Source organism: Zingiber officinale, chromosome 2A, assembly GCF_018446385.1.
Source record: "Zingiber officinale cultivar Zhangliang chromosome 2A, Zo_v1.1, whole genome shotgun sequence".
Lineage (NCBI taxonomy): Eukaryota > Viridiplantae > Streptophyta > Magnoliopsida > Zingiberales > Zingiberaceae > Zingiber > Zingiber officinale.
Genome location: NC_055988.1, coordinates 109,696,952 through 109,724,157, shown reverse-complemented (window position 1 = coordinate 109,724,157; position 27,206 = coordinate 109,696,952). Strand labels below are relative to the sequence as shown.

Sequence of the window (27,206 nt, the reverse complement as noted above, 5' to 3'; positions counted from 1 at the left end):
CGAGCAGTGAAACACCCACTTTTCACTCGGTCGTTTACATTCTACATTAATCCTTAATTTAATACATCCATTACACAATTAAATAAGCAGCAAAAAGATTTATGTGACAAAATATTAGTTGTTCCACTTGGACAAATTTTGCCTCGACCAGTCCGGCATTCGACGCACACAGGTCGTGCTCACATACGAGTCAACTTCGTTCAGTGCAATCCGGTGTTGGTGCAAGGTGCACCAAAATCGAACTTGAGTTTTGATGTTATCAAAAATTTAAGTTAAATCTTATTGTGATCTAACAAGTTGACTAAGTGTGCAAACTGTTTACTCAACCACTGAAAGCCCTAGTCATAGCTAGGCAAGAAAATTCTTAGCAGATCATAAAAGCCAGACAGGAAGCTCAAGTGGGTCAAGAGGACCCGACACATGGCAAGGAAACTCAAAAGATCTGGAGGGCCGAAGATCGAGGGAAAGTCCTGATGAGCCGATCAAATGCTAAACGGCAAAGTCCAAGCAAGTCTAAATGATCAATATTTGGCAGGTAGATTGAGATAAACAACTGGAGAGAGATCTCGGCAATAAAAAAAAGTATAAGGTTCAGTCGATCGATAAGAGGCTCAGTCGACTGATAAGAGGTTCGGTCGACCGAACGGATCAATCGATCGATGAGTTTATCGGTCGATCGAACCATACTTATAAAAAGGGAGCTTGAGGTTCGAGGCAACAATCAAGTTTTCTGATTCACCTCTATGCAAAGGCTCTGTTCGTTCTACTACTCCGCAACACATCTTCAAGCAAGCTACTACTATTCATATGTAGCACAGAAGAAGGTTTCATATTTAGGAATACATACCCATTTGTACATTTTGAATTTACAAAATTTTGGTGGAGTATCGATTTCAAAGAGTTGTTCTCAAGAACTGTACAACGAAGTATGCCACGGCTAAGAAAAGAGCAATCTGATAAACATCTCTCTGCAAGTCACCTTCCCTCTGAAAGAACTGAAGAAAGAAGGCACAAGTGTCAGTGATATGAATATCTAAAGCTAATTTTCTGATCACCGTAGACATATACAACAGCAATAACTCATATTAAAAGAACATAACTCTTTTTTTTCCTTTCTATTCTGGTGATATGAGAGATTAGATAAATGGTATCTCATGTCAATCTTTATGCTTTCAAAACTCTGAGCTGGTATGTTTCAGTTTTGCAAGGAAACAAATAAAGAAATAAGAGTGACTTAAACATGTTCAACTGTTACAATCAGGTATCTTAGGCTTACCATAGTAATGTCCTAATACTTATCAAATAGATATCAGATTTATTGTTACCTTTGTTGGATCAAATGAGGGGTCTGGGTAGCTCTCCAAGTTATCCTTTTGAGTTGATAGACGTGTGGTTGTACTCTTAACAGCATCAACTGTGTCTTTAACAGATTCAATTGTTGAGAAAAGTCTCCGAGAAACCCAAAAATATGCCTGAGCAAGAGGTGATGATTGAGACAGATCCCATGATTCTTCATGTTCGATAACTTGACCGCTTATTTGGTTTAAGGTGAAGAGAGAATGAACTTGAATTTTCAGGAATCCCCCTAAGCCTGCAATGGCAGGGTTCTTAGGCTTCCCTTTGAGAGTCCATTTTATGCTTAGAACACTTGTTGATAGCATTACCATTTCCTGCACTGCCTGGCAAATGAGCCAAAATTAGATGCTCTATAGTTGCAATTTTCCAACAATCATAATGTTCATAAATGTGCTTTGAAATTGATTGTATGCAACATTGAATGGTGATATTGACAAATGCACGACAAAGTGTAAAGTTTCATAGATGCAACATTAGAGCAGCAAATAGCAGGTTACTAGAGAGGCAATTCATACACCCAGATTTAGGAGTTCAACATATTCCTGATTAAGTTGAATTTAAAATAAAAAATACTGAATTAGTTACCATAACTCGCTTAAACAACAGATCTATTACTGGTAGGGATTGATAATTGGACTTGTGTCGCAAGTCATTTGGGGTCCACAATAAGTTAAGGTTACGAAAACATTATTTATTTGATAAATACATCAAGTCATTTCACATTTTCATAATCGCATCGTATCATGTCAGTTTCAGATATTGTCTTTGGAATTTATGTTTGCTGTGTTTCTGTTACGATATCATATTTGATATTGCTATTGCTTTGATTATTTGGCAACTCATTTTCAACCTACATTCATGGTGAACTTAAAGATATGAAATCAACCAATTTCAAGTAGCCGAAGAACCAGGACAAATCTCAAGTCTTTGTGTTGATCAAATTAAGGGTAGTACTACAAATTGGAAAATAATGACATTCGTAGTAGAAATGTTCATAAGGATAAGGTAGCTACAAAAACTGCTTGTATCGGTCATGGGTCTTCTAGATAATAAAATTTTTCAGCCTATTCAGGTCAGTGAGAGAATTGGAATTATGATATACTACCATAAAGGCATCGATATAATTCAACAGAACAAGAATAACACAAACATTTGATATCTCAGGATGGAGCAGGGATATCCTACTGAGCTAACATCATATCATTTTTGGCTCATTAATTCCCTCTTTCTCCAATTGTTTCATCAAATATATTATCTTACCCTCACAAGAAATGCATAACCTCATCATCAAAAATTGTCAGGGGTTTTTCTTTTTGAATATTAATCAACTTCTCCACTGTATTTTAGAAATAGCAAATAAAGTAGCATAAGACATGATGTAGACAAAAGGAAATAGCATTGCAAGCTCTTACTACTGATGGATTTTCCAGAGCATCAATTGCCCAGAGAGGTCTGTTGTATTTTTCACGCCCAACAAAGCTCCTAATTGGATCCTGCAGTCAATATGAAGCATACACCATGATTCCTACGCATGAAAATGAAATAGCTTTTTGGTGAAAAGGAACAAGCAACCAGGGGCATATCTCACAATCTTACAGCAATTGTTGTTCACTAATCACACTAGGTCGCAGGCAGCTGATCTTTCTCTTATTTCTCTTTTGTAGAATAAAAATCAGGAAATCTTGTATCAGACTTCTGATCGACTCAGTTAGGGTAATCCTACAAAACTACTTATACTTTCTAAAGTGTCCAGAGTAATGAGATTCTGTACCTAAGAAAACTGAATAACTAGCAACTGATAGCCAAAAATGGATGTTTTTAGTAGTCTTGGAAAAGTACACATAATGTCTCACAACACTTTGGCATTAAAAGAAAACAAAGTTCAAGCAAAAATGCTCTAACACAAACATAAACCTTGACATTCACCCACAAGAACAACCACTTACCTCAGTAGTAAATCCATAAGCAGACCCATTTTATAGGATGTGAAAAATCATGAGCTTAAAGTATTTTTCAGTGCCACATGAGCTTAAAATATTGTTCAGTATTATATTATCTCAAAAGGATTCTTTTTGCAACTAAAATCTCCATTATCCTACTTGATTGTATTTTCTAAGTGATCTAAGTTGTCAAGGTGTTTCAAATTACCTCATGTGATGGAACGCAAATTACAAGGATCCTCATGTGTTTTATTAGGATCGTATATGGAGATTGGTCTGACAAGTTACCAGTGTTCAAAAGTAGCACATAACTATATAAAATTATCTTGATTATGTCTGAATCTTATGATATTCTCTACATTGGTTGTATGCTGAGCAACAGTTTTAAGAATTATGAACATTGTTTTTCTTGCTTTGATTAGTACGTGCATAAACATGATTGGAATCATTTCATGTAACTTGGTCATTGTTTGATATACCAAACATATCAATTAAGAAGTCAAATGAGTTTAAGGTAATATTGTTGTGTTTGTTGAATGTTGAAATCCCTGATTGTTGATTTCATGGTAACTGATATTACTACTCATTGTTACTCATCAATACCCAAGAGTCATGATAAATGGTGTAGGAGTAAGAGTAGAAACCCGAGGAGTCATGATAATAATGACAGATCACGAGGAAAGTTCCATACAAGGAATGGTTCCAAATGTTATTATTGTGATGCACCAGGACACAAACAAGCTCAATGTAGAAAATGGAAAAGAGAACAAAAGCAAAAACAGAGAGGTGAAGGATAGAAAGATGAAGCCAATACTGCAGCGACTGCAGATGGAGATGTTTAGGGATGTAAATGAACCAAACAGTTCGTGAACTATTCGAAGCTCGATTTGGTAAAAAGCTCGTTCGAGTTTGTTCGTTTATCTTATCGAGCCGAGCTCGAGCTCGATTTCGAGCTCGACAGTTTTATCGAGCCGAGCTCCAACTTAAGGATATTTGGCTCGTAAGCTCGCGAAGATGTTCGTTTATAGGCTCACGAGCTCAGGCTCGAGCTCGACTCGTTTAAAGGGCTCGAGAACATGTTCATGTATAGGCTCGTGAACTCGGGCTCGGGCTCGGCTCGATTAAAGGGCTCGCGAACATGTTAAATGATGTGTTGAGTTTGAAAGTTTAATGTAGTAGTTTGGGATGTTCAATGATGCGTTGAGTTTATATTATTTTAGTTGTTAGGTTTATTGAATATTTATTCAAATGAGTTTTCAAGCTCGCTTAACAAACCTGTGAAATGAGCTCTAAAACAAGCCTTAAAATGAGCCAAAAAATGAGCTATAAAATGAGCCCGAGTTCGGCTCGTTAACAATATGATAATCGAGCTAATAACGAGTCGAGCTCGAACTGTTAGCGAACTTGGTAATTCTAAAACGAGCCGAGCTCAAGCCTTGTAATAAAAGTTCAATTCGAGCTCGAGCTCGAATATAACTTAAACGAGCTGAGCTCGAGCTTAATATTGTTCGACTCGATTCGGCTCGTTTACATCCCTAGAAATGTTACTATTATCTGCAATGGTGGTAGTGTTAATCTTACATGTCAGGACTCTCAGTGGGTAGTTGATTTTGGTGCTTCATATCATGTTACTTCTCGCCGTGTTGTGTTTTCTACCTATAATGATGGTGAGTTTGGTAATGTGAAAATGGGAAATAATACAAAGTGTAGAATTGCAAGTATAGGCGATGTCCATATAAATATTGATGTTGGATGTAGAATGTGTCTGAAAAATATGAGACGTGTTCCTAAAATTCGTCTGAATTTAATTTCCATTGGTATATTTGATGATTAGGGATACCATAACCACTTTGGTGAAGGAAAGTGGAAGCTCACTAAAGGGTCTTTGGTGGTTGCTTTAAGAAAGAAATACAATTCTCTTTATTTGATGGAGGTAAAGACTTATGGGGGGGAATTGAATGCAGTTGATGATTCGTCTGCACATATGCGGCTTGGGCCAGAATGGAATGCAGAAACTCTCTCAGAAACAGATTATTCCTGGCCTCAAATCTGCAAATTTGGAGGTATGCACTCATTGTTTGGCTGGTAAACAACAGAGTAGCTTTTAAAACTTTTCCACCATCCAGAAAAGCTAATGTATTAGATTGGGTGCACATTGCTATTTGTTATATGGATGCTATAAGTCTTGGTGGTGCTCGTTATTATATTACATTTATTGATGATCATTCCAGAAAAGTGTGGGCTTATACTTTGAAAACTAAAGATCAAGCTCTAAGTTATTTTAAGATTTTTCAAGCATCAGCTGAGAGGGAAACTGATAAGAAATTGAAATGTGTTCACTCAAATAATGGTGGCGAGTATAGGTGGCCGTTTGAGGATTACTGTAGACCTCATGGGATCAAGTTTAAGAAGGCAGAGCCAAAAACTCCTCAGTACAATGGAGTTGCAGAGAGAACGAACCACACTATTAATGACAAAATTTGTTGCATGCTCTCTCATTCAAAATTGCCAAAGTCTTTTTGGGGGGAGGCAATGAGATTAGCGGTTGACTTGATAAATCTTTTGCCGTCAGTTCCTTTGGATCATGATATGCCACAGAGGGTATGGACAGGGAAAGATGTTTCATATCATCACTTGAGAGTTTGGGTGGGCATTTGTGCATGTTCCTAGAGATGAGAGGTCTAAACTTGATAGTAAAACAAAGCAATGTATTTTTATTGGGTACAATCATGAGGAGTTTGGGTACAAATTTTGGGATCCGATCGACAAAAAAGTTATCAAAGCAGAGATGCAGTGTTTTTAGAAAAAAGATTTTGAGAAACCTGAGAAACCAAATTCTAGCGATGAGGAATTAATTGATTCGGATATGATCCGTCCACCTGCGGTGCTTGTTGATGATAATAGAAGTATTCAGACAGATGATCCTCTTATTGATGATAATGAGCCAATTGATGAGAATCCAACAGATTTACTAATTGAGCTTGGTTTGAGAAAATCTACCATAGTGAAACAACCTTCTACCAGATATCCAATTAGTCAGTATGTGATGCTCACTGATGGGGAATGGCCAGAAAATTATCACGAAGTATTGACACATGAGAAAAAAGATGAGTGGTTGAGTGCCAAGCAAGATGAAATAAAATCCTTGCATGAGAACAATACTTATGACCTTGTGAAGTTACTAAAGGGTAAGAGAGCTTTGAAAAATAATGGGTTTTCAGATTAAAGTCAAAGTCAAAGAGAATAGCTTACAACCAAGATACTAGGCCAAACTAGTTGTGAAGGAATTTAGTCAGACTCAGGGTGTTGACTTTGATGAGATTTTGAGTTCAATCAGAGTTGTTTTGGGATTAGCTACCAATTTGAATTTGGAGGTGGAACAACTTGATGTGAAGACGACTTTCCTCCATGGTAATTTGGAGGAAGAAATTTACATGGAGCAACCCAAAGGCTTTAGAGCTAAAGGGCATGAAGATTTCAATATGAGAAAAAGTGTGTAAGGGCTTAAGCAAACGCCAAGACAATGGTACAGAAAATTCAATGCTTTTATGGAAGCGAATGGGTATGGTAAAACTACTCTAACCATTATGATTTTGTAAAGAAATTCTCTTATAGTGATTTGTAATTCTCTTGCTATATGTTGATAATATGTTAATTGTTGGCCATGATATTGCTAAAATTGATAAACTCAAAAGAGAGCTCACCAAATTTTTTTCTATGAAGGATTTAGGTCCGGCTAAACAGATCCTTGGCATGAAAAATTTTCGTAATAGGAAGAAAAATAAATTGCGGTTATCTCAGGAGAGGTACATAGAAAAAGTTCTTGAGAGATTTAATATGAGCAATGCCAAACCTGTTGTTTCTCCACTTTTTTGACATTTTAAACTAAGCTCCAAACAAAATCCTACAAGTGAGAAAGAGAAACAAGAGATGAATGTCTTATACATCTGCAATGGGTAGCTTGATGTATGTCATGGTGTGTACAAAGCCAGATATCGTTCATGCAGTTGGTGTTATTAGTCGGTTTCTTTCTAATCCAGGAAAAGAACATTGGGTTGTAGTTAAATGGATTTTCAGGTATCTCAAAGACACTTCCAGAGTGTGCTTGTGTTTCGGGAATGATAAACCTGTGTTGGATGGTTTTAAGTGACTTGGATTCAGGAAAGTCTACATCGGAGTAGTTGATTACTTTTGCAGGGGAGCAGTTTCATGGCAATCTAAACTACAGAAATGTTTTTCTTTGTCAACTATAGAGGTTGAGTATATTGCAATTACAGAAGCTTACAAAGAAGTATTTGGATGAAGAAGTTCCTACAAGAGTTGGGCCATGAGCAAGAAAATTTTACATTATACTGTGAGAGTCAAAGTACAATTCATCTCATTAAGAATTCCACTTTCCACTCACGATCAAAACATATTGACGTGAGATATCACTAGATACGTGATATGCTAGAGAAAAAAATGCTACAGCTTGAAAAGATTCATACTGATGAGAATGGTTCGGATATGATGACTAAGGTGTTACCTAAAGAAAAGCTTGTGATGTGCAGTGATGTTGCGGGAATGGAGCCATGGAGGTGCCCTCCTCCACGTGATCGGGAGGGGGAGATTGTTGTGGGTGCCTCTCACATTTGTGAGGGATGATGGGCTTTTCTAAGTCGTTTATTCCAAAGCCCATTTGTGATAAAAACAAATATAGGGTTTTGATGTAAGTAACCATCAGACAGTACAAGAAGAAAAATTGAAGAGAGAAAAAAAGGGAGAACGTGGGAGAAATAAATTCAGATACTTCATTGGCGAATCTTCTTCTACTCTTGTGGAATTCTGGTACCTTGCGCGTGACAATCTGAGTAACAAGATTAGTGGTTTGGATTCTGGTTTCTCCTCTTTTCTATTACTCTGTTTTTTTTTTAATAAGTAAATGTATAAAAACGGATACAATTATAAAATAGGAGTTAACAACCTCTACATATGAGGTATACTCCTCAATCATTCCCCAATCGATCACACTACAGTAGCACACTGATACAAGTCATCCGCGTCTACTCACTCTCAATGCATGTCCACAAAGCAATAAACATGTATCTGAATCTTGTGAAACATCCTATCAACATCAAGCGCAATCCCATCGAAACGACACCGATTGTGGGCTTCCCACAAAATATATATCATACTTGAGACGCCAAGGTGTCGACCCTTCATTTTACGTTTACCATCCTAGTAGTGTCGCCCAACGGCCCAAGAACCTAGAAGAGTTCCTCCACTATCCAAATATCATGTCTAAACTCTATCCACCACTTCACCTTGTCCCATAGAGCATGAGTGATGGGACACTTCAAGAACAAGTGCCTGTTCGTCTCCTCATGCCCATGACAAAGCACACAAGACTTATCCGAAACATATGTTATTCTATCAATCGTATGTAGTTTCCCATATGCTAGTAGTCATACAATAAATCGGTGCTTTGGCAAGATATCAGGTCTCCAAACGACCATACTAAGTCACCACCGGTCCTTTTGGCTTGAAGAACTCATAAGCATTACAGTCCCATTTTTCTCCATCACAAACCACTCAATGAACTCCATGTTGGCCGCCCCTTGTCCATGAAAGCCCTGCAAGATTTTATCATGTATGTCCACGAGCCGTTTAATAAGGAAAGAGTCTGAGGCCTTGGCCTTCCATTACCAAAGATTTGTACCCTTGATGTGGTGTTGGCGCACCCATCTTATCCATAGTGAATAAGTTTTGGATTGGATATCCCATAGTGTCTTGCTTAGTAGTGCATTGTTTGATGCGTGGAGATCACGAAGTCCATAGCCACCATCTTGTTAAGAAAGGCAAACAGTGGCCCATGATATCAAAGGGTGCTTGGAGGACTACACAAACATTCAGCATAGACCTTTGATGTTCTCAATAGCACCACCGGGGATGGAGAGCAAGGAGAGCCAATAACACACTTCTTTTCTACTTCTCTTGTATTTGCCTCTAGTTGCTTTCTGGAGAAGAACTTGGGGTGCCCATTAATTTTATTAGTGGAAGATTTAAGTGGCCTAAAGGTCCAATGGTTTTTCCTCTCGTCTTGAGAGTTTTCCATGCTAAAAAATCTGTCATTGTTTTTCTGCTATTCTGTGATATATTGCTGAGTTAATTGGTTGGTTTGCCTTGCTTATTTAATTGCACAAAAGAGGGCAAAAGATTTTCTTTATTCCGTTGCGTGATTTTCTGAGTAGAAGCTTAATGGTCTTTCGCTACAACCTCCACAGCCACCACATAGGCAAACCTCCACGCCATAGCCTCCACCTCCGCATCACTGTCATTGGTCAATTTCAACAACATCGCTTCTAATGCATCAATCGCCAATTATGTGGTATTCTTTTAAAACAATGACAAACATAATGTTTACATGTGGGAGGGCATTTTAAATTTTCAGTTGATGCCTATAAATAAAACTAACCAAAAATTTTTGTCAATTTATATTTTGTCACAGTTAGGAACTTAGAGAACACATGCCATAGTCAATACCACTAACAGCCTCCCCTCTATATGTATGTCACATGTTTTGAAACAACTAAAGATTAAAAAAAAAAATATATTCATGAGAATGTGAGGAAAAAAACAACTTAACTCAAAGCAATTACCTTATATTTGACGGAAACTGAATAAGCGCTCAATGCACGGTTTCCTTCTCGCAGCTCTAGTATATCCCTGACAAGCTGTCTTGCTGTTGATTCCACCTGAGGGCTACTGATGCACTCAAATTCATTGCATAGTTCACCAAAGTCCATGCCATCAACTAACCTGTCTGATTCAGATCTTTCATTTGCAACCAAAGATATCTGACTTTCTTTAGATCCACCTACAGCTGTATTATCATAGATAAATCTGTTTAGACAATTTAGTGCTTAGAATAGAGCTGAAACATAAAGAAAGAAATAAAACACTAAGTAGAATCAAGCACAAAGCAAAAGTACTTCAGCTATTTTTTCCCCAAAAACAAAGGGACAAAAAAAAAGGAAAATGTGTATGGGAACACATGCCTGCAAATGCATCGAAAGTTCCATTGATGTAAAAGAAAGTGCAAGAGCAGGAACTAACTCCTATGAATGTTTGCGTCTATTCTATTTGCATTCTAATACACAATAACTTCTAGATTCAATAATACAATTTGGTCAGTGCAGACGGTGCAACCCTCCTACGAATGGAGTCAATTGCTACTCCAGCTCTAAATTTCAGTCTTTACTTTGCGAGAGTCCGCGCGGTTAATACTCTGCCTAATACTTTTAGGTTAAAAACAGAATAAGCTCCTCAAACCACAATGGAAGCATACCAACGAGAGCAAATAAAATGATTTCAATAAACCATACATAAGACTAGGAAAGCAACTAGAATGGGTACCTCGAGAGGCGAATCGACGGCGACGGGAGGAGAAGGAACTGGAAAGCATAGTCGGGTGGAAGGAGCGGCGGCGGCGGGCGCAGACGAGGCCGCAGGGAACAGGAGGGGAGAAGGCGGAGGAGAACACAGCGGAAGGCATCGGCAGCGGATCTGAGAAGGGTGTAGATTAGCCCATCGTTGCGGTGAGGCGGAGGTCGCTCTTGAGCTTGATGGCGAGTGGTCTCCCGCTCGCTCTCCCGCTCGCACCGCAGGAGACCCAAGCAAACAAATGGCGGGCGTTTGAAACGCACAGGATAAGGTGGGCCCGCCTCGTCCCTCGCCTCACCGTCTAGGTCTGAGTCAATGAGTCACAGCTTTCCAGCTTGAACCCGGTCGACCAGAAAAACTCTTCGATTTTCATTATTTAAACAAAAACAAAATAAAAGTTTATTATATTTTTCATCTTAGAAATATCTTTGTTAAACAGATTTTTTGGAATCACGAAATTAAATTTTTTAAATTATCAAATCAGTTAATTTTAAAATTATTAAATTATGTACTCACTCTTATTTTTACCTGTCACTATTGTTAGAATCAATTTTTTTAATCAATTTTAATCGATTCATATTTAAAAATTATTATTCTCAATATATTATATGAAATTAATATTTAAAAATATTTTTACAATCAAGATAATTACAAATATATAGGAACTAGTTTAATATCATTCAGAAATATCTAAGTCTATCGATAGTGAATTTCAATTAAAATAGATTAATAAACCTAGAGAGTTCAGAATGACGTGAAATTATGTTCTATGAGCTTGTATAGTTCTTATAATTATATTAATATCCTTAAAAATCAATTTGACTTATTTTTTTAAACTTGATAATTTTTTAAACTTGAATTATTTTTTCAGACACATTCATATTAAAAAAATCAATGCTCTCCATCAACTAATAATGGTTAATGACCTAAATATTTAGAAATGATATGAAATTTATTACTATGTATTTATCTAATTATCGTAAAAATACTCTCAAATATTAATTTCACTTAATATATTAAAAATAAAGATTTTTTAAAAACCAATAGATTAAAACCAACTAAAAAAAAATTAATTCAACCGCTAGAAAAGGCATTCAACTGGAACCGTATTAGGGGTAAAAAAAGAAGTACATAATTGAATAATTTTAAAATTAAGATACGGGATTGGATAATTTTGAAAATCTATCTATGAAATTGGGTAAAAATCTCATGTTTAAACTGATTCAATTTAATAAAAAAATAATATAGATATATTGTTTTTATATTAAAATTTAAATTAAAAAAAAAACAAAATCCATCATATATCGGGTCAAATACTGAAAAAGGCTCCGAAAACCGTCATCTGATGGATCAGAAATCCAAATCCGTTTGTCAGCTCCGCCCTCTCCATCAGTCGCTAACTGGATTCCCAGCTGTCGCTACTGCTGACCCGCTTCCCGCGATGATGGTAGCCTCCGCCTCCTCGATTCACGCTGCTCCAGCAACCACGCCGCAGGTCTCCGCCGCCGCCTTCGCCGCTTCTTCCTCCTCTCGCAGACAGCTTGCTTCCGCCTCCTTTCCACTTCCATCGAGGCCCACGAAACGTCTTCTCTTCCCCGACAAGGTTTTCATTTTTCGCTCCTATCGCTTCGCATGGATCTGTTCTCATTAACCTATTTATTTTAGCTTCTGCTGATTTGATTTCTGTGATTGTGGAACTTAAAATTTAAATGCCGACATTTTGGTTAGGAGTTGGGAACTTTTATCATTCTTTTCGATTTTCTATTGGTGATTTGAAGCCTGTCTCGTATTCCTAATGCGTTGTGGGTTTCTGTTCTTTGATTGATTTGTGAATCTGAACGATTTCAAATTTAATTGGATAGTTTCGTCTTGTCTTTGGAGCCAAACTGGAGCTTACTAAAAATTTCCTTGTGCAAAAATGTGTTCCTTTCTTGTTTTCTTTATGGACAGTACACACGTGATGTTACTACCCCATTGTAGGGATTGGCGTTCCGCCGAGACCACCCTATCACTGCGAAGGTCAAATTGAATGAGGTAAGATGCATCTTGCGTTCTTCAGGTTCGTAGTCTTTATTATTGTTTTTTTTTTAATTTTTGTTTTGGTCTATTCGTTTTTCATTCTTGGGTACCCCTTTACATCACGGCTTAGGTTGTTGGTGGATCCGCCAACGATGCAGCATCACCTGAGAACAAGGCAGAAATATCAGCACCAAAAGGGAAGGATGTGAAAGATGAACAATTTTCACTACCTTCAGCTCCAATGTCAGAGAAGGCCACAGCTGAGTTTATGTCTCAAGTCATAAACCTAGTGAAGTAAGACGAAGACTTCTACCTCTCTAGCTGTTTGTTTATTTGTCTTATAGTATTTAAAAACTGACTGCGCTTTACATCTTTGTGATGCAGACTTGTTGACTCAAGGGACATTGCTGAACTGCAGCTGAAGCAAAATAATTGTGAGCTTGTCATTCGAAAAATGGAGGCTTTGCCTCAGTCTCAACCAGCACAAGTTGTTATGATGCAACCCACTGTGCCTGCTTCATCAGCAGTTCCACAAGCATCTCCTGTCACTGCTCTGCCTTCACCTTCTCCTGCATCACCGGCACCTCCTATGCCTGCATCTACCCCTAAGGCTTTAAAGACATCGCATCCTCCACTTAAGAGTCCTATGGCAGGGACATTTTACAGAAGCCCTGGTCCAGGACTGCCTTCTTTTGTTAAAGTGATTGCGAGTTTCATTCTTCGTAGATGAAATCTAAGGAGATCACAGTTTGCATTTTACTTATATTTTTCACCTCTTTTGTAGATTGGTGATAAAATCAACAAGGGGCAAGTACTCTGCATTATTGAAGCTATGAAGCTGATGAATGAAATTGAAGTAAGCTTCCCTCCTTAGGATAACATGATTTCATATTTTTTGTGTGATTATTTTGATCATAAGATCTTCTTGGTAACTTTGCAAAAGTAGAGTGTATCCTAATGTTCAATTCTATACAAGCTCAATAAGCCTGTTGGGTGCTTAAATCTGAAGTTGGTTGGAGCTCGTACTTTTGCCTTTTGTTTAAAGTCCAGTTATTTAACATTAAGCTCAAAAAAGAATGCTGATAAATTCATCTACTAAATGTCTAATTTCAGGTCATCGGCTAAAAATGAAAATCAATGTCTATTGAACTACAATAGTTGCAGTTTTATCTGATATTGCGATTACTTTTTCTCATGCAACTATTCCTTACCTTATAACTTTTGATTGCTGTTATTATTTGTTGTTTCCTATCTTCAAGAAAGATGTCACATGTATATGAATTTTTAATCATATTCATTAGAGGGATGACAATTGGATCTTGACATGTGACTCAAATTACTCCATTAGCTCAAAGAATAGCATGCTAACCTAGTATGCTAGGTTTGGAGGTGCACCTTGAACAGAGTTTTAAAATTTGGAATCATAATAATGTTTCAGAATCTTATTAAAACTCCAGGCAATATGTCTTTTGCCATAAGGGCTAAGCATAATTTGCACTGTCTCTCTCATACTCTTTGTTGCACAATTTATTCCACATCTCAAATATATGATTACTGGGTTCGCTTTAACAAGTTGAGCATGTTTGAGATCATTTGCCTCTAGAAAAATTGATTACTTTTTTTTGTTGTAATATTGTTGTTTAGCTTAACTTCATCAATCGGGATTGATTGAGGAATTAGTTAGGCTAGACACTTGCTCTGAGTTCTACTAGTGCAAACCTGTTGAATTGACCTAAATATAATATGAAATTAAAAATAAAAAATAAAAAAAAGTGAAAGTTGGATCATTCATTCTGGATCATTAAGATTTGAAATTGATTGTTCATTGAGTTTGTCTGGTCTGCACTTTTCTATGTTTGAGGCTTAATTTGGTCTAAATTAAGAATTGTTAGCCGATCCATGCTTGGTATGAGTTTAATTTTTTTTTAAATTAAAAATACTAACTTCACTCACTAAAAAGGATTTTGTGTTCAACTTTGGTTGCATGGAAACTTAGTCTATAACATTTGTTTCCATTTTGGAAGTGTTTTTACATAATTCCATTCCCAACTCTTTCCCTTCAGTGTTTTCCTGGAGTTCCATTTTCTGCACTTTTCTCATGGGTCTGATCTTCTTGAGGCTCCAGTCAGCTTAAACAAGATCTGATTTCTATTTTCCATGACCAATGCAACTTTTCAGCATGTTTGAGGTTCCTAGGATTTTAATAGGATTAATTAGATAAATGGTTCCTTAACTATCAACCGTATCATATATAAGTCAAATTTTTTTTGTTCCAATTAGGTAATTGAACCTTCATAAATTCTGTTCTCACTAATCTCTTAGATTTAAACTAGTGGTGGCTTATTTGTTTGCTATTGATTAACCATCTATATCATTCTCTCATTGTTAACACTTATAAAATAAGTTGAAATGGGCATGATGTGACAATAATGAGGATGTTAACTAGAATGATTATATTGACATAGACTTGTCAGAGAGTCAACTTCTGTGTCAACAGTCAGTCACTTTCTATTAAGTAATTCCAATGATGGACCAGACTTGAATACTTTTGGCAGTTTAATAAGAAAAATTGAAAATCAAGGTTTGGACCTCTTTGGAATCTAAGTTATGATTTAGGAGCCATTTATGTAACTGTTGGGGAGATGTGTGTGAATATACAAGGAGTAAGGGATTATTTGCTATTAGTCAATAATACAAATGGGGCGACTTAGGGATCAGGAATAATTTCCCTAACAGTAACCAACACTTTCTAAAACCACCTTACTAAATGGTCTTTGGAAAGAAAAATAATGATGTATTTACCACAGACCTTTCTTTGTTCTGTTTCAATAATTTTTTTGCAAGGTTGCCTACCTTGAAATGAATAGGTGATAGAGGTGACAACTGATTGATTTTTGGTATTTGGTTTCTCTTGAAATGATAATATTGGTAGAATATGTGGCTCATTGTTATTTGCTGAGGCATAATCATATGCTGCCTTTGAGAAACATCATTGCTCATGAGCAAGTACAACTTTTACAATGTGCAACTCTAGCATTGTTGTCAGCATATCAGTTTGTTTTCACAGATATTGTTTGATCATGGGAGATGGATCTTAGGGTGTTTTTGTAATGATAAACGTACTTTATTGTTGGAATTAGATAAATTATATTGATTGGACATTATGCTTAGAGCTCTTTTATGATAGTGTGCTTCTGTCCATAGTGAGTGTTAAAAATTAATATTTTTTCATTAATGGTTTTTTTTTTCCTTGCACATTTGTTTTCTTATAAATTTTATCACTTATTTGAGGAGTTTAAAAACATCTACCCATGAGAAACACTTAGAATGTTAGTCGTCTTCTGCTTCAAGTTGCATAACAAGCATGTTAAAATTTTCTTGCCGTTTTATTGTGTATCTAGATGGCCCTTTTGTTTAACATGTTCTTCACTATATAATAATGACGTGTATTTGACCAGAGTCAAATTTTTAATCGCTTGAAGAGTTGTGTTTCATGAGGCAACATCATGTTACATTTCTCCTCTTAAACAATGCCCTTACAATATGAATCTGAGTTTTTTTTGTTCAGGCTGATCAGGCTGGAACAATTGTTGAAATATTGATTGAAGATGGCAAACCTGTGGGTGTAGAACAGGTTATTTCTACTTTCTGGTTCATTATTTTAAATTAAATCCATATATATTCTCACTGTTAGTTTACCGTCATATTTTTATGCAGCCAATTTTTGTAATTGAACCTTAAAGTTGCAACATACCGGGCTATGGTAGCTCAAATCAGTTTTTGTCCTTTTTAGTTTCTTCCTGCGCTGGTGACAGGTAACTTTGCTGAGATGGTGATACTTGATCGAGTGCTTTAGCCTTTAGTCACAAAAATGTTTTCCCCCTTCAAAATGTAATAAATAATCGTGTTATCTTTGTATCAAGTTAACATCAAATTAACCTTTGAGACTTTGGAATTGAGCCATATCCTCTTTATCTTTTTTAAATGTCTTTTTGACTACTTTTTATTGTAGCAACCCATTTGAATGTTAATCTGAGTTTGCTTGGGAGTTTTTAGGGTCGATTGTGTTTGTCTTGTGTCGATGTTATCCAGCAAAAACATTGTGGTTGAGAAAAATCAGGATAAAGCGCATGCTCATAGACCAAGAAATTAGACAAAGAATTATTAATTGTGGAAAACAGTCCCAAAGGAGCAACCTAGGATTACAATTAAGATAGTTAATAGGTGTTGATACTTATATAGTTGTACTTTAACGTTAACAAGTAGGGCTCAGTTTGCAATGTGCTCAATGCTCCAATCTTGCAACAATGAGATTTGGGTTCATCTCCCTTTTCTCCCCTTCTTCCTCTTTCTTCCTCCACTTTCACCTTGGAGAGATTAATGAGTTAGGTTCGCCGTGCTTGCATTTCTTACCCATTCACTTGTCATGTTGCGTTGACACAGGTATGAGTGGGAGAAATCAGGAGAACAAAGTAACATAGCTGTGATGTAATGTGGGATTTTTTTTTAATATTAATTTATCTTCTTATTTATTTTAGTGTTTTTATCATCCTACTTTGGATAATTTTAATTGAAGAAGATACTTTAGTATTGTCCACTTAAGTACAGTTTTGTTATTAGATAATAAATTTATGATAATAGTGATCTGTAAGTACTAGTGCAGTAGTAGTTTGTGACTGAAGATATAATGAAGATGGTATTTTAGTCCAATCACAAACACTCTGCATATAGGAAATCAAATCCATAGAACCTTAAGTGGATAAAAAACATGGCTGAATTTATAATTTTCCTCAATTCTTAAATATTTTGATAACAAATCCACTCTGATTTGATAGGCAAAATGTCACTTCAAATACACACTCATCTCCCACTTCAAATGCGACTGCAAGTATCTTATTTTTGAATTGATAGAAGATGCCAACTCTTTAACATGTTCTCATTGTTTGGGTGGAAGGGTTTCATTATATTTGAGATTTTTTTTTCTCTTATCCTGAGTCAGTAGTTGTCCAATCGTTTGTGGTTTGTGGCCACGTTGAATTATCGATCAGGAGCTGAATTTCTGCGAGTAACTGTTCTGTACGGAATGGGGTAGTGATAGCACACTATTGAAGTGACTGGCAGTCATATCCATGACCACCAATTATTGTACCCAATTTGTGTGCTCATTATTCAATTTTATTTCGGGAATCAAATTGAACTAAACTAAGATGGCGACTCATTGCCTCTGGATCGATCCTTTTGGTTCGAGCTTTCATTGTGGCCGTCATAAAAGCATTGTGGTGTGGTCTTGAAGTACCGCTTTTCAGATGAGTTGAGTCATCATCTTGTTAGTGCCGAGTGGTTTCTACTAGAATTAGATTAATCATCTCCGATGGCATTTAATAAAAAAGATAAAAATAAACCACTTAGAGGAGAATTTAAGATTAATTTAAAATGAAAACTTGATCTGGTCGAAGCGAAAAGAGACGAAGGCTGCAATCAAATTAGAAGCCTAAAGTGCAATGTATACTTGGCCTATAACAAGCTGGTCATGCCTCGATCATTTTAGGTTGGCGATTATGTCGGGATCTGGTCGTACACGAGTCAACTTGGTTAAGTGTAACCCAGGTCTTAGATTTGCACCCCCCCTGCACATCCACGCATGAGAGAGAGTCTCTCCCCATGTATTTGTTCACATCATCAATGCATGTGAATCAATATAAACCAACAAATATGCCTCGAAACTTACAATGGAGTTTCATGCCTCTTCCACCTCTTATTCATTCACATATATCCAACAATCCCCCACTGTTGGAATGTATACTAAATGTCTAGCTTTTTGTATAAATATTTACTTAAAAATAAGAATCATATTGGTCAAATATCTACATTTATAAGTTAAGTGTAGTTGTTCGATTAATTTATATTGTAGATAACATGGTGTGTGGTGTCACACACAGAAGATCATATTATCAATTCCTTATAAATTATAAACAGTAGCTCACGACTGAGATGGAAAGGAACAGACCATTGGAATAGTCGTAGTCTAATTAGGTATTAGTTTATCTTAACTGATAAATTACACTAATGCACTCTGAGTGTATTGAGCAGGACCATTTAAGGTAAGTTCTTTTTATACTGACTTAATAAAAGAACAAGACCTTAGTTATTAAGAAAGTGTGTGCTCTTAATCCTAATATAATAACAAGCATATATATTTAGTATATATATTTCTTTGACTTATCAAAGGGTGAGATTTAGCTCGATAAATCAATAGGCCCGATAAGTTGAGAAATAATATTACTTATAGTGTGTGTTGTTGATTATAGAATGAAACTGTGTCCTAGTAATCTAGGTTAATAATGTCCCCAAGAGGAGCTCATAAGGATTATCATGTTAAACCTTGCAGGTGGACTTAGTCCGACACGACAATAAGGTTGAGTGGTACTACTCTTGGACTAAGATATTAATTAAAGTGAGTTGTCAATAACTCAATTAATTAGTGGGCATTCGACATCTTAAACACAGGGAGATTAACACACTCATGATAAGAAGGAGCCCAAAATGTAATTTGGGATTGGTACGGTAGTTCAATAATAATTCATTAGTGGAATGAATTATTATTGATGAAATTAAGTTGGGTGTTCAGGGCGAATACGGGAAGCTTAATTTCATCGGGAAACCAAAACCAATTCCTCCTCTCGGTCTCTATCGTAGCCTCTTATTAATAAAGTATTATACCCACCTTTATACTCATTCTAAGGTGGTCGGCCAAGCAAGTTTGGAACCCAAGCTTGGGTTGGCCAAGCAAATAGGATGAGTCAAATTGTATGGTCGGCCCTAGCTTGAATCCATGCTTGGTGTGGCCGGCCACATTAAGTTAAAAAGGATTTTATTTTTTAAATCTTTCTTATGTGGATACCATGATTTTAAAAAAGAGTTTAAAATTTAAAGCTTTCCTTTTATAGATTTCTACAAAAGATTAAGTGAAAGGTTTGATATCTTTCCTTATTTGTAGTTAAAAGAAAGATTTTAATTTTTGATAAAACTTTCCTTTTATGAAATCATCCTCATGATTTTAAAAGAAAGTTTAAAAATTAAATATTTTCTTTTATATTTTCTACAAAAGATTAAGAAAAGATTTGATATCTTTCCTTATTTGTAGATTGAAAGAAAGATTTTAATTTTTGATAAAACTTTTCTTTTATGAACCATGTTCATGATTTTAAAAGAGAGTTTTAAAATTAAATTTTTCCTATTATAGTTTCTACAAAAGATTAAGAAAAGATTTGATATCTTTCCTTATTTGTAGATTGAGAGGATGATTTTAATTTTAAAGATAACTTTCCTTTTTGGAAATCATTCACATGTTTTAATAGAGAGATTTTAATTTATAAAATTTTCTTCTATAACCAACCATGAAGGGAAAAATTAATAGAGAAATTTTTATTTTAAAAATTTCCGGAAACAAATTAGGAAGTTTTAATTCTTGTGATTAAAATTTTCCTTGCTTGGAGAATTAGAGGTGGCCGACCACTTTAATAAAAGAAAAGGAAATTATTTTTTATCAATTAAATTTTCCTTTTCATAGCAAAGAAAATAAGAAAGTTTTTATTAAAACTTTCCTTATTTGCCAAAACCAAGGATTATAAAAGAGAGGGAGGGGGTGTTTTCACAAGAGAACTCTCTTCTATTTTTCCTCTCTCTTTTCTTCCTTGGTGGTGGTCGGCCATATCATCTCCTCCTCTTCCTCCTTAGTGGCCGAACCTCATCAATCTCTAGGAGCTTGTTTTGGTGGCCGGATCTAGCTTAGAGAAGAAGAAGAGAAAGGAGGTTTTGTTTCCTAGTTTTCCTTGGAGCTTGGTTGGTGACCGAGACTTATAATCTCTTGGAGAAGGTTGCTTGGCCGAATCTTGGAAGAAGGAAGAAGAAGGGCTTGGGTGGTTCTCATCTCGGTAGATCGTCACCCACACGACGTCCGAGATAAGAAAAGGAATACAGTAGAAGATCAAGAGGTTATTGCTTACAAAGAAAAGTATAACTAGTAATTGTTTTCCGCATCATACTAGCTTTCTTTGTATGAATTCCAAACACAAGAGGCTAGAGATTCTAGATTTTCGGATTTGTAATTCGAAGTTGTGTTTCTTTTATTTTATTTGTCGATCTTGTGATTCGATTGTTCTTTTTGGTTAAACCTAAGGTTATATAAGGAAATTAAATATTGAATTTCGTTAAGAGACTTTGTCGAGGCAGTGGTGGATGTTCCCATACCCAAGAAGGCCAAGTGTCTCACCATGTTTGACCTGGGAGCCGATTTTTGAAATAAATATTTAATTAAATTTGTAACATAGGTGGATTTGGATCTATAATGTTAAGTATCGTTTGCGATCCAAGTCTAAACCACTAAGAACAGATAAGTTAAATTTGGAATCAATAATGTTAAGTTCTGTTTGCGATTCCAAATTTAATTTCTAAAGAACACAATAGGTTGTTAGGAAAGGTTCGACACTTGTACAAAATTTTTGTACAGTGGAACCGGTACGATCTTCCTAGGACCAACCAACACCTACATGAATGGAAATAGGGTATGTGATAGTATTCACCAATTGAGTCCAGTATAGGACAGATAGATTTACCCTTTGAATTTTCCCTTGTGAAGATCTGTTTACTTACTGGTTGACAGTAGATGCGATGTTCTTCAACTGTTCTGCCGTCTGTGCAAGCATTGACATATCTCACTCAGGACTCTACTTGATACAAGTCAGTTCTCATGAGTGTGTTCGTTCTTGGCCATGAACACGCCTGGTTCTATGAGAAGTTTTAAGAATTGTGCCTTCAATTCTCTTCGAAGTAGCCTCACTTCTTTCTCACATAGGTAATCTCTTAAGAGTATTCTTCATTACTCTACTTGGATCATTAAAAGTTGTATGCTTAGTCTCCATCCTTCACTGATTTGTTGGGTCATTCCCCCATAGTGAGCAATTTTGTTGATATAATTAGGTTGTCCTTTTGAATATAGTTCTTGGGATCTCCAGTCTGCATAGGTTGGGTTTCCTTTACACCAACACTTCTCATCGGCATCAAGCTCATCCTTCACAATGAGTTTTCAACTAACTATCTGTTTAACCCCTTAGTTAATGGATCTGCTAGGTTATCCTTTGACTTCATATAGTCAGCATCGATAACTCCTGTTGAGAGCCGTTGACTAATGATATTATATCTATGACGTATATGTCAAGACCTACCATTATACAGATGACTTTGTGCTCAACCGATTACTGATTGACTATCATAATATATGCAAATTGCTGGTACAGGTTTCAGCCATCTCGGAATATCTTCTAAGAATTGTCATAGTCATTCAGCTTCATCACCACATTTGTCAAGAGCCACAAACTCAGATTTCATCGTGGATCTAGTTATTCTATTTGCATAGAAGATTTTCAGGAAATGACTACACTTCCCACAGTGAATACATATCTACTCGTAAACTTAGAGCCTTTTATATCAGATATCCAACTCGCATCGTTATATCCTTCAATCACAGCTAGATATCTTGTATAGTACAGTCCATATTCACGAGTATACCTCAAGAACCTCAATACTCTTGTTATCCCTTGCAGTGCTTAACACTAGGATTACTCGTGTATCTGTTAGGACCAAAAGTAGCTAGAGGGGGGTGAATAGCTCGTCGCGTTCGCTCGGTGCTCGGCGTTGCTTGTTCCTTCAAAGATGTGCAGCGGAAAATACAGAAACAAATACAACAACGCTAACACGGTTGGTTTACTTGGTATCCACCTCACAGGAGGTGACTAATCCAAGGATCCACACCACGCACGCACCCTCCACTATGAAACACTCCTTTTCGGTAACTACCGAGGGCGGAGAAGCCCTACAAGACTCTCAGTACAAGAAGAAAGGAAAGGGAAACAAAATACAAGCGCAAAGCTTACAATGAGTACAGAAAACCCTAACCCTAGCTTCTCTTCTTGCCTTTGATCCGCCTCTTGACTTGGAAAGCTTCCAAGATCCTTCAAGAACTGGCGATCTGATCTTTGAGAGCGCTGTGGAGGAGCTGGCGAGTAATCTGGAGTGAATCGGAGAAGAGATTGCCGCAGCCATCACACGCTGCAGCTATAAACGAGCACGGTGCCGATCGATCGGCTGATCTTTCGAACCACTATTCAATCGATCGGTTGATCGATCGGCCTCCCCTTGACTTGCTTAAACCAAGTCTAGGGTCCCAAAATCCAACATTTAGTCAACCGTGACCTATTGGAACCTCATGCCTAGCATCCGATCAACCTTGACCTGCTTGGACTCCTTCATCAAATGTTCGGTCAATCCCTTTGACCCACTTGGACTTTTCTCCTCGTGCCAAGTGTCTATTCAACCTTGACCCACTTGGACTTCCACTAGATGTCTGGTTACCCTTGACCCATCTGGACTTCCTTGTGCCAAGTATCTAGTCAATCCTTTGACCCACTTGGACTTCCCAACAGTAGGTGTCCGATCAACCTTGACCCACTTGGATTTCCACGTGCCAAGTATCCGATTAATCCTTTGACCTACTTGGACTTCCCAAGACCAGATGTCCAGTCATCCTTGATCCACCTGGATTTTCCCTGCCTGGCTTCACTCACTAGGACTTTCACCTAGCTTCACTCACTAGGGTTTTCCATCTGCCTAGCTTCACTCACTAGGACTTTCACCTGGCTTCACTCACCAGGATTTCCATCTGCCTAGCTTCACTCACTAGGACTTCCTTCTGCCTGGCTTCACTCACCAGGACTTTTCTTACTGCCTAGCTTCACTCACTAGGTCTTTCATTTTGCCTAACATCCCAGTTAGGACTTCCCAGTCAAGTATCCGGTCAACCTTGACCTACTTGACTCTTCTTCAATCAATATCTTATTGTCAAACATCTAAACCCAAACCAAGACTCAGCTTGGTTACCCAGGTCAACCTTGACCTGAGGGATATTGCACCAATAATCTCCCCTTTTGATGTTTGACAATAACACTTACAATCCCATATGTAAGTTAGGCTAATCCCATAGCCTCCTTCTTCATGCCACTAGGTAATGAAAGCATAAATTAAGCTCTTCATTCTCCCCCTAAGAGGGCAAACTCCCTCTAGGTAATGAAAGCCTAACTTACTCCCTTTCATGAGTCCTTTCATTCTCCCCCTATGACCTTCCCATAGGTAATGAAAGCCTAAACTTAACCATACATTCTCCCCCTATTGGCACACATCAACCCATCGTTGGACACACATCAACCTATGCTCCAATTCTGGGCACACTTCAACAAATCCATTTGTTGAAGACTCTCCCCCTGAAGAGTTGCTCATCGTTGTTCACAACATCACTCGTTGTGATCAACACGATAATGAAGGTCCCATACCCTTCATTTATCCTTAACTTCTCCCTCAATGTAGACAACTACCCAACCTTGAGCATTATCTACCACTTGAGTGTCCACTTGAAATAATGAGGATATCCACTCCCCATTTCTCCCCATTTCAAGTTTAAATGCTCAACCTTGAGCAAGTTCACAACAGAAGGTTAACCACCTTCCAAGGTTCATGAAAAGTAATTTTCATGTCTTTAAAGAGTCCCTCCCCCTAAAGACATGGTGGTAAACTTCTGTCATTGCACCAACAATGACTTGGAATCCCTAAAACATTAGGAAACCCAAATTTAGAAGTTTTGAGGTTCAAATATTCAAAATTTGAAACAACCTCAACCTAAAACTTCTACTTAGTCTTCGTTAACCAATCCATCCTTGTTCTCAACATGAAAACACCCTTTGTATGTATACAAATGTATTTAAGGGGTTTGGAATGGTTACCTAGACTAAAATAGGTTCAAAGATGCTGAAATCAGGCCTTCCCAGCCAAAACCAGCAACTTGGATCGATTGAAGTTGGGTTCCAATCGATTGAACCTTTCTGAATCGATCCACTGATCGATTCAGACTCCCTGGATCGATCGGCTGATCGATCCAGCGAGCTTCTGCTCGCGGGAATTGCCTTCTGAATCGATCCATGGATCGATTCGGGCACTCCAATCGATCCATGGATCGATCGGAGCTCTGATAGTTGCTGAAATTCCATTTCAGTCAACTTCAGAAATCCCTAGAAAATTCTACAAAAATCCAAAAATTATGAAATTTCGTGTAGACATTATTTAGGGCGTTTACTATCACGGAAAAATAGTTTTCTATGAAAATACTTCATATTTTCAAAGATTGACACAAACTTGAAAACTTGCAAAAACTTTAGTGTTTTCTTCAAGTTTGTGTCTAACTATTCAATGGTGATTACTATCAAAGATAGCCTTCACCAAGGTTTTCCAAAACATTTTAAAAACATTTTCAAAACCAATATCCCATCACATTCCTTGGGCTTAATGCACATGACTTGTACATTAGCTTTCCCAATGATGGGAAAACACATAACTATGTGTTTTGATGAACCTAAAACTCAAAAGAATGCACTAAATCAACATCTTGAGTTTTGTTCATCATCCTAACATCTCACTTGTATCTAATGTGCACTAAACCACATACAAGTCACCTTATAGTCTTTGTGAGATGTAGATTTTGGTTTTTGCCCTAATCTAGGGATCATGCATATCTATCTAGGCATTTTAGAAATATTAGACATCCACCTAGAATGTCACTTGTTAATAAGGGTTGTTAAATGCCATTTGTCCTTAATTACAAGGGAATTAAACTAATGCATGATAATGTTATGGCATACATCAAAATAAAATAACTTTCAAAGGAAAGATTCCTATAATTACATGATGTATGAATGTCATGACATGGTATTTTTGGATTTTTCATAATAAAACATGAATGCAAAAGTAGACATGATGTCATGGCATATGATGGGCAAACAATCATGGCAAGGTTTAGCATAAATAAAATATACCTAGATTAACTATCTAAGTATCCTTAAAATCTTAGCTAAACTTACGACTTAAACCTAGATTGCCCTAAAGTGCTACAAGAGAATGCCAAAGCCTAAATTTGGCATTTCTAATTTTCTTGATTTAATGTATGCCAATTGAAAATAAACATGTCCTCAAATGTTGGCATATTCCATTTTTCCTTAAGAGTAGCACTTTTAAATTTAAGGCCCGGATTGCCTTAAATTGCCTAAGAACATACCAAAATCCCAACTTGATAGTTCTTATGAATTTCCCAATATGTGCCATTTAAGATTAAAATCAATTCTTCCACCATTAGGCACATTTTACTCTTTCAAGGAGTAAATAATAATTCCATTTCATTTTCAAAGGTTAACAAAAACCTTGAAAATGCTCCTTGAGTGTCAATTTCCTCAAAGTTGGGTTAACTACCCTTCTAATCGGAGTTGACACTCTCTAACCCATTTATGGGGTAGAGAAGATGCTCCTAGGAACCCAACACCTATTGGTGCTCCTTGGATGCTCTAGGTACTCACTAGGGATAACTTCCCTAGATACCTTCCTAGTGACCTTGTTGGGCTTCTTAGAAGCCTTGGTCACATTTTCTAGGTCAACTCTAGGGATAGCCTCCCTTGTAACCTTGTTCGTGACTTTCTTAGACTTCTTAGAAGTCTTAGTCACTTTGGTTGCAAAGATACTTCTAGGGATATCTTCCCTTGTATCCTTGACTTGACCTCTAGACTTAGGGTTCGTTCCATAACTATATGGAACCCTATGATAACTAGGCACATCCTTCTTAGCTTTTGGTTTGTATCCCAAACCTTTATGGCCATTGGATGGCTTTGATTTTCCTAAACCTAAGTTATGCTCACTTTGCCCTAATAGGATATTTTCCATCATTTTTAGGGTCTTCTCCATTTTATCAAGTCTTGACCTCAAGACTTGATTTTCTCTCACTAAGTCCTTAGTATTTGATCCATGAGCATTTTTGTTTCTAGGCTTGTATCTTAAATCCTTAGAGTTATCGCCTAGGTTTTTACCTACATTCCTAGCCTTAGGGATAGTAGTTTTGGCATGTAGGGCCACATGCTTTTCCTTAAAGCCCTCATGCTTCCTATTCTTATGGTAAATCGCATTAAAATGATAAAAGTTAGAACTATCATATTTTTTACCATAATGTAAAGGGGTAGGCTCAATAAATGTTACCTTCTTCTTTACCTTGGAGGCTCCCCCTTGCCTAGTGCCTCCTTGAGCCTTGACCACCTTCTTCCCCTTGGGGCATTGACTTCAGTAATGCCCCTTTTGATTGCAAGAGAAGCATATAATATGCTCCTTGCTCTTCTTTGTGTTGGGAATGATCTCCTTGGGCTTCGCCTTGCCCTTTTGTGCCACTTGGCCCTTCTTCTTGGCCAATTTAGGGCACTTGCTCTTGTAGTGCCCATGTTCCCTACACTCAAAGCATATAATATGATTTTTATTTTTAATTGAAATATTTATACCTTTGCTTGTAGGGGTGGCATCTTTCCCTTTGGATCCGGAGGTAGAAGCTTCCTC

At 37.0% G+C, this 27,206-nt stretch overlaps 2 protein-coding genes across 2 annotated transcripts; one reads left to right on the top strand and one right to left on the bottom strand.

The window, feature by feature from the left end:
- Positions 1-808: 808 nt before the first annotated feature.
- On the bottom strand, positions 809-10,951 carry LOC122041911. The gene is made up of 5 exons (XM_042601792.1): positions 10,692-10,951; positions 9,935-10,158; positions 2,769-2,849; positions 1,326-1,679; positions 809-995 (listed from the first exon to the last, which is right to left on the bottom strand). The coding sequence occupies exons 1-5, from the start codon at positions 10,828-10,830 to the stop codon at positions 894-896; spliced, it is 900 nt and encodes a 299-aa protein (XP_042457726.1). The 5' UTR covers positions 10,831-10,951; the 3' UTR covers positions 809-893.
- A 1,108-nt stretch (positions 10,952-12,059) lies between these two features.
- LOC122041910 (biotin carboxyl carrier protein of acetyl-CoA carboxylase 1, chloroplastic-like) lies at positions 12,060-16,722 on the top strand. The gene is made up of 7 exons (XM_042601791.1): positions 12,060-12,321; positions 12,699-12,752; positions 12,868-13,031; positions 13,122-13,437; positions 13,522-13,593; positions 16,306-16,371; positions 16,455-16,722. Exons 1-7 carry the CDS (start codon positions 12,064-12,066, stop codon positions 16,476-16,478), a joined length of 954 nt encoding a protein of 317 aa, XP_042457725.1. The 5' UTR covers positions 12,060-12,063; the 3' UTR covers positions 16,479-16,722.
- Positions 16,723-27,206: the final 10,484 nt, after the last annotated feature.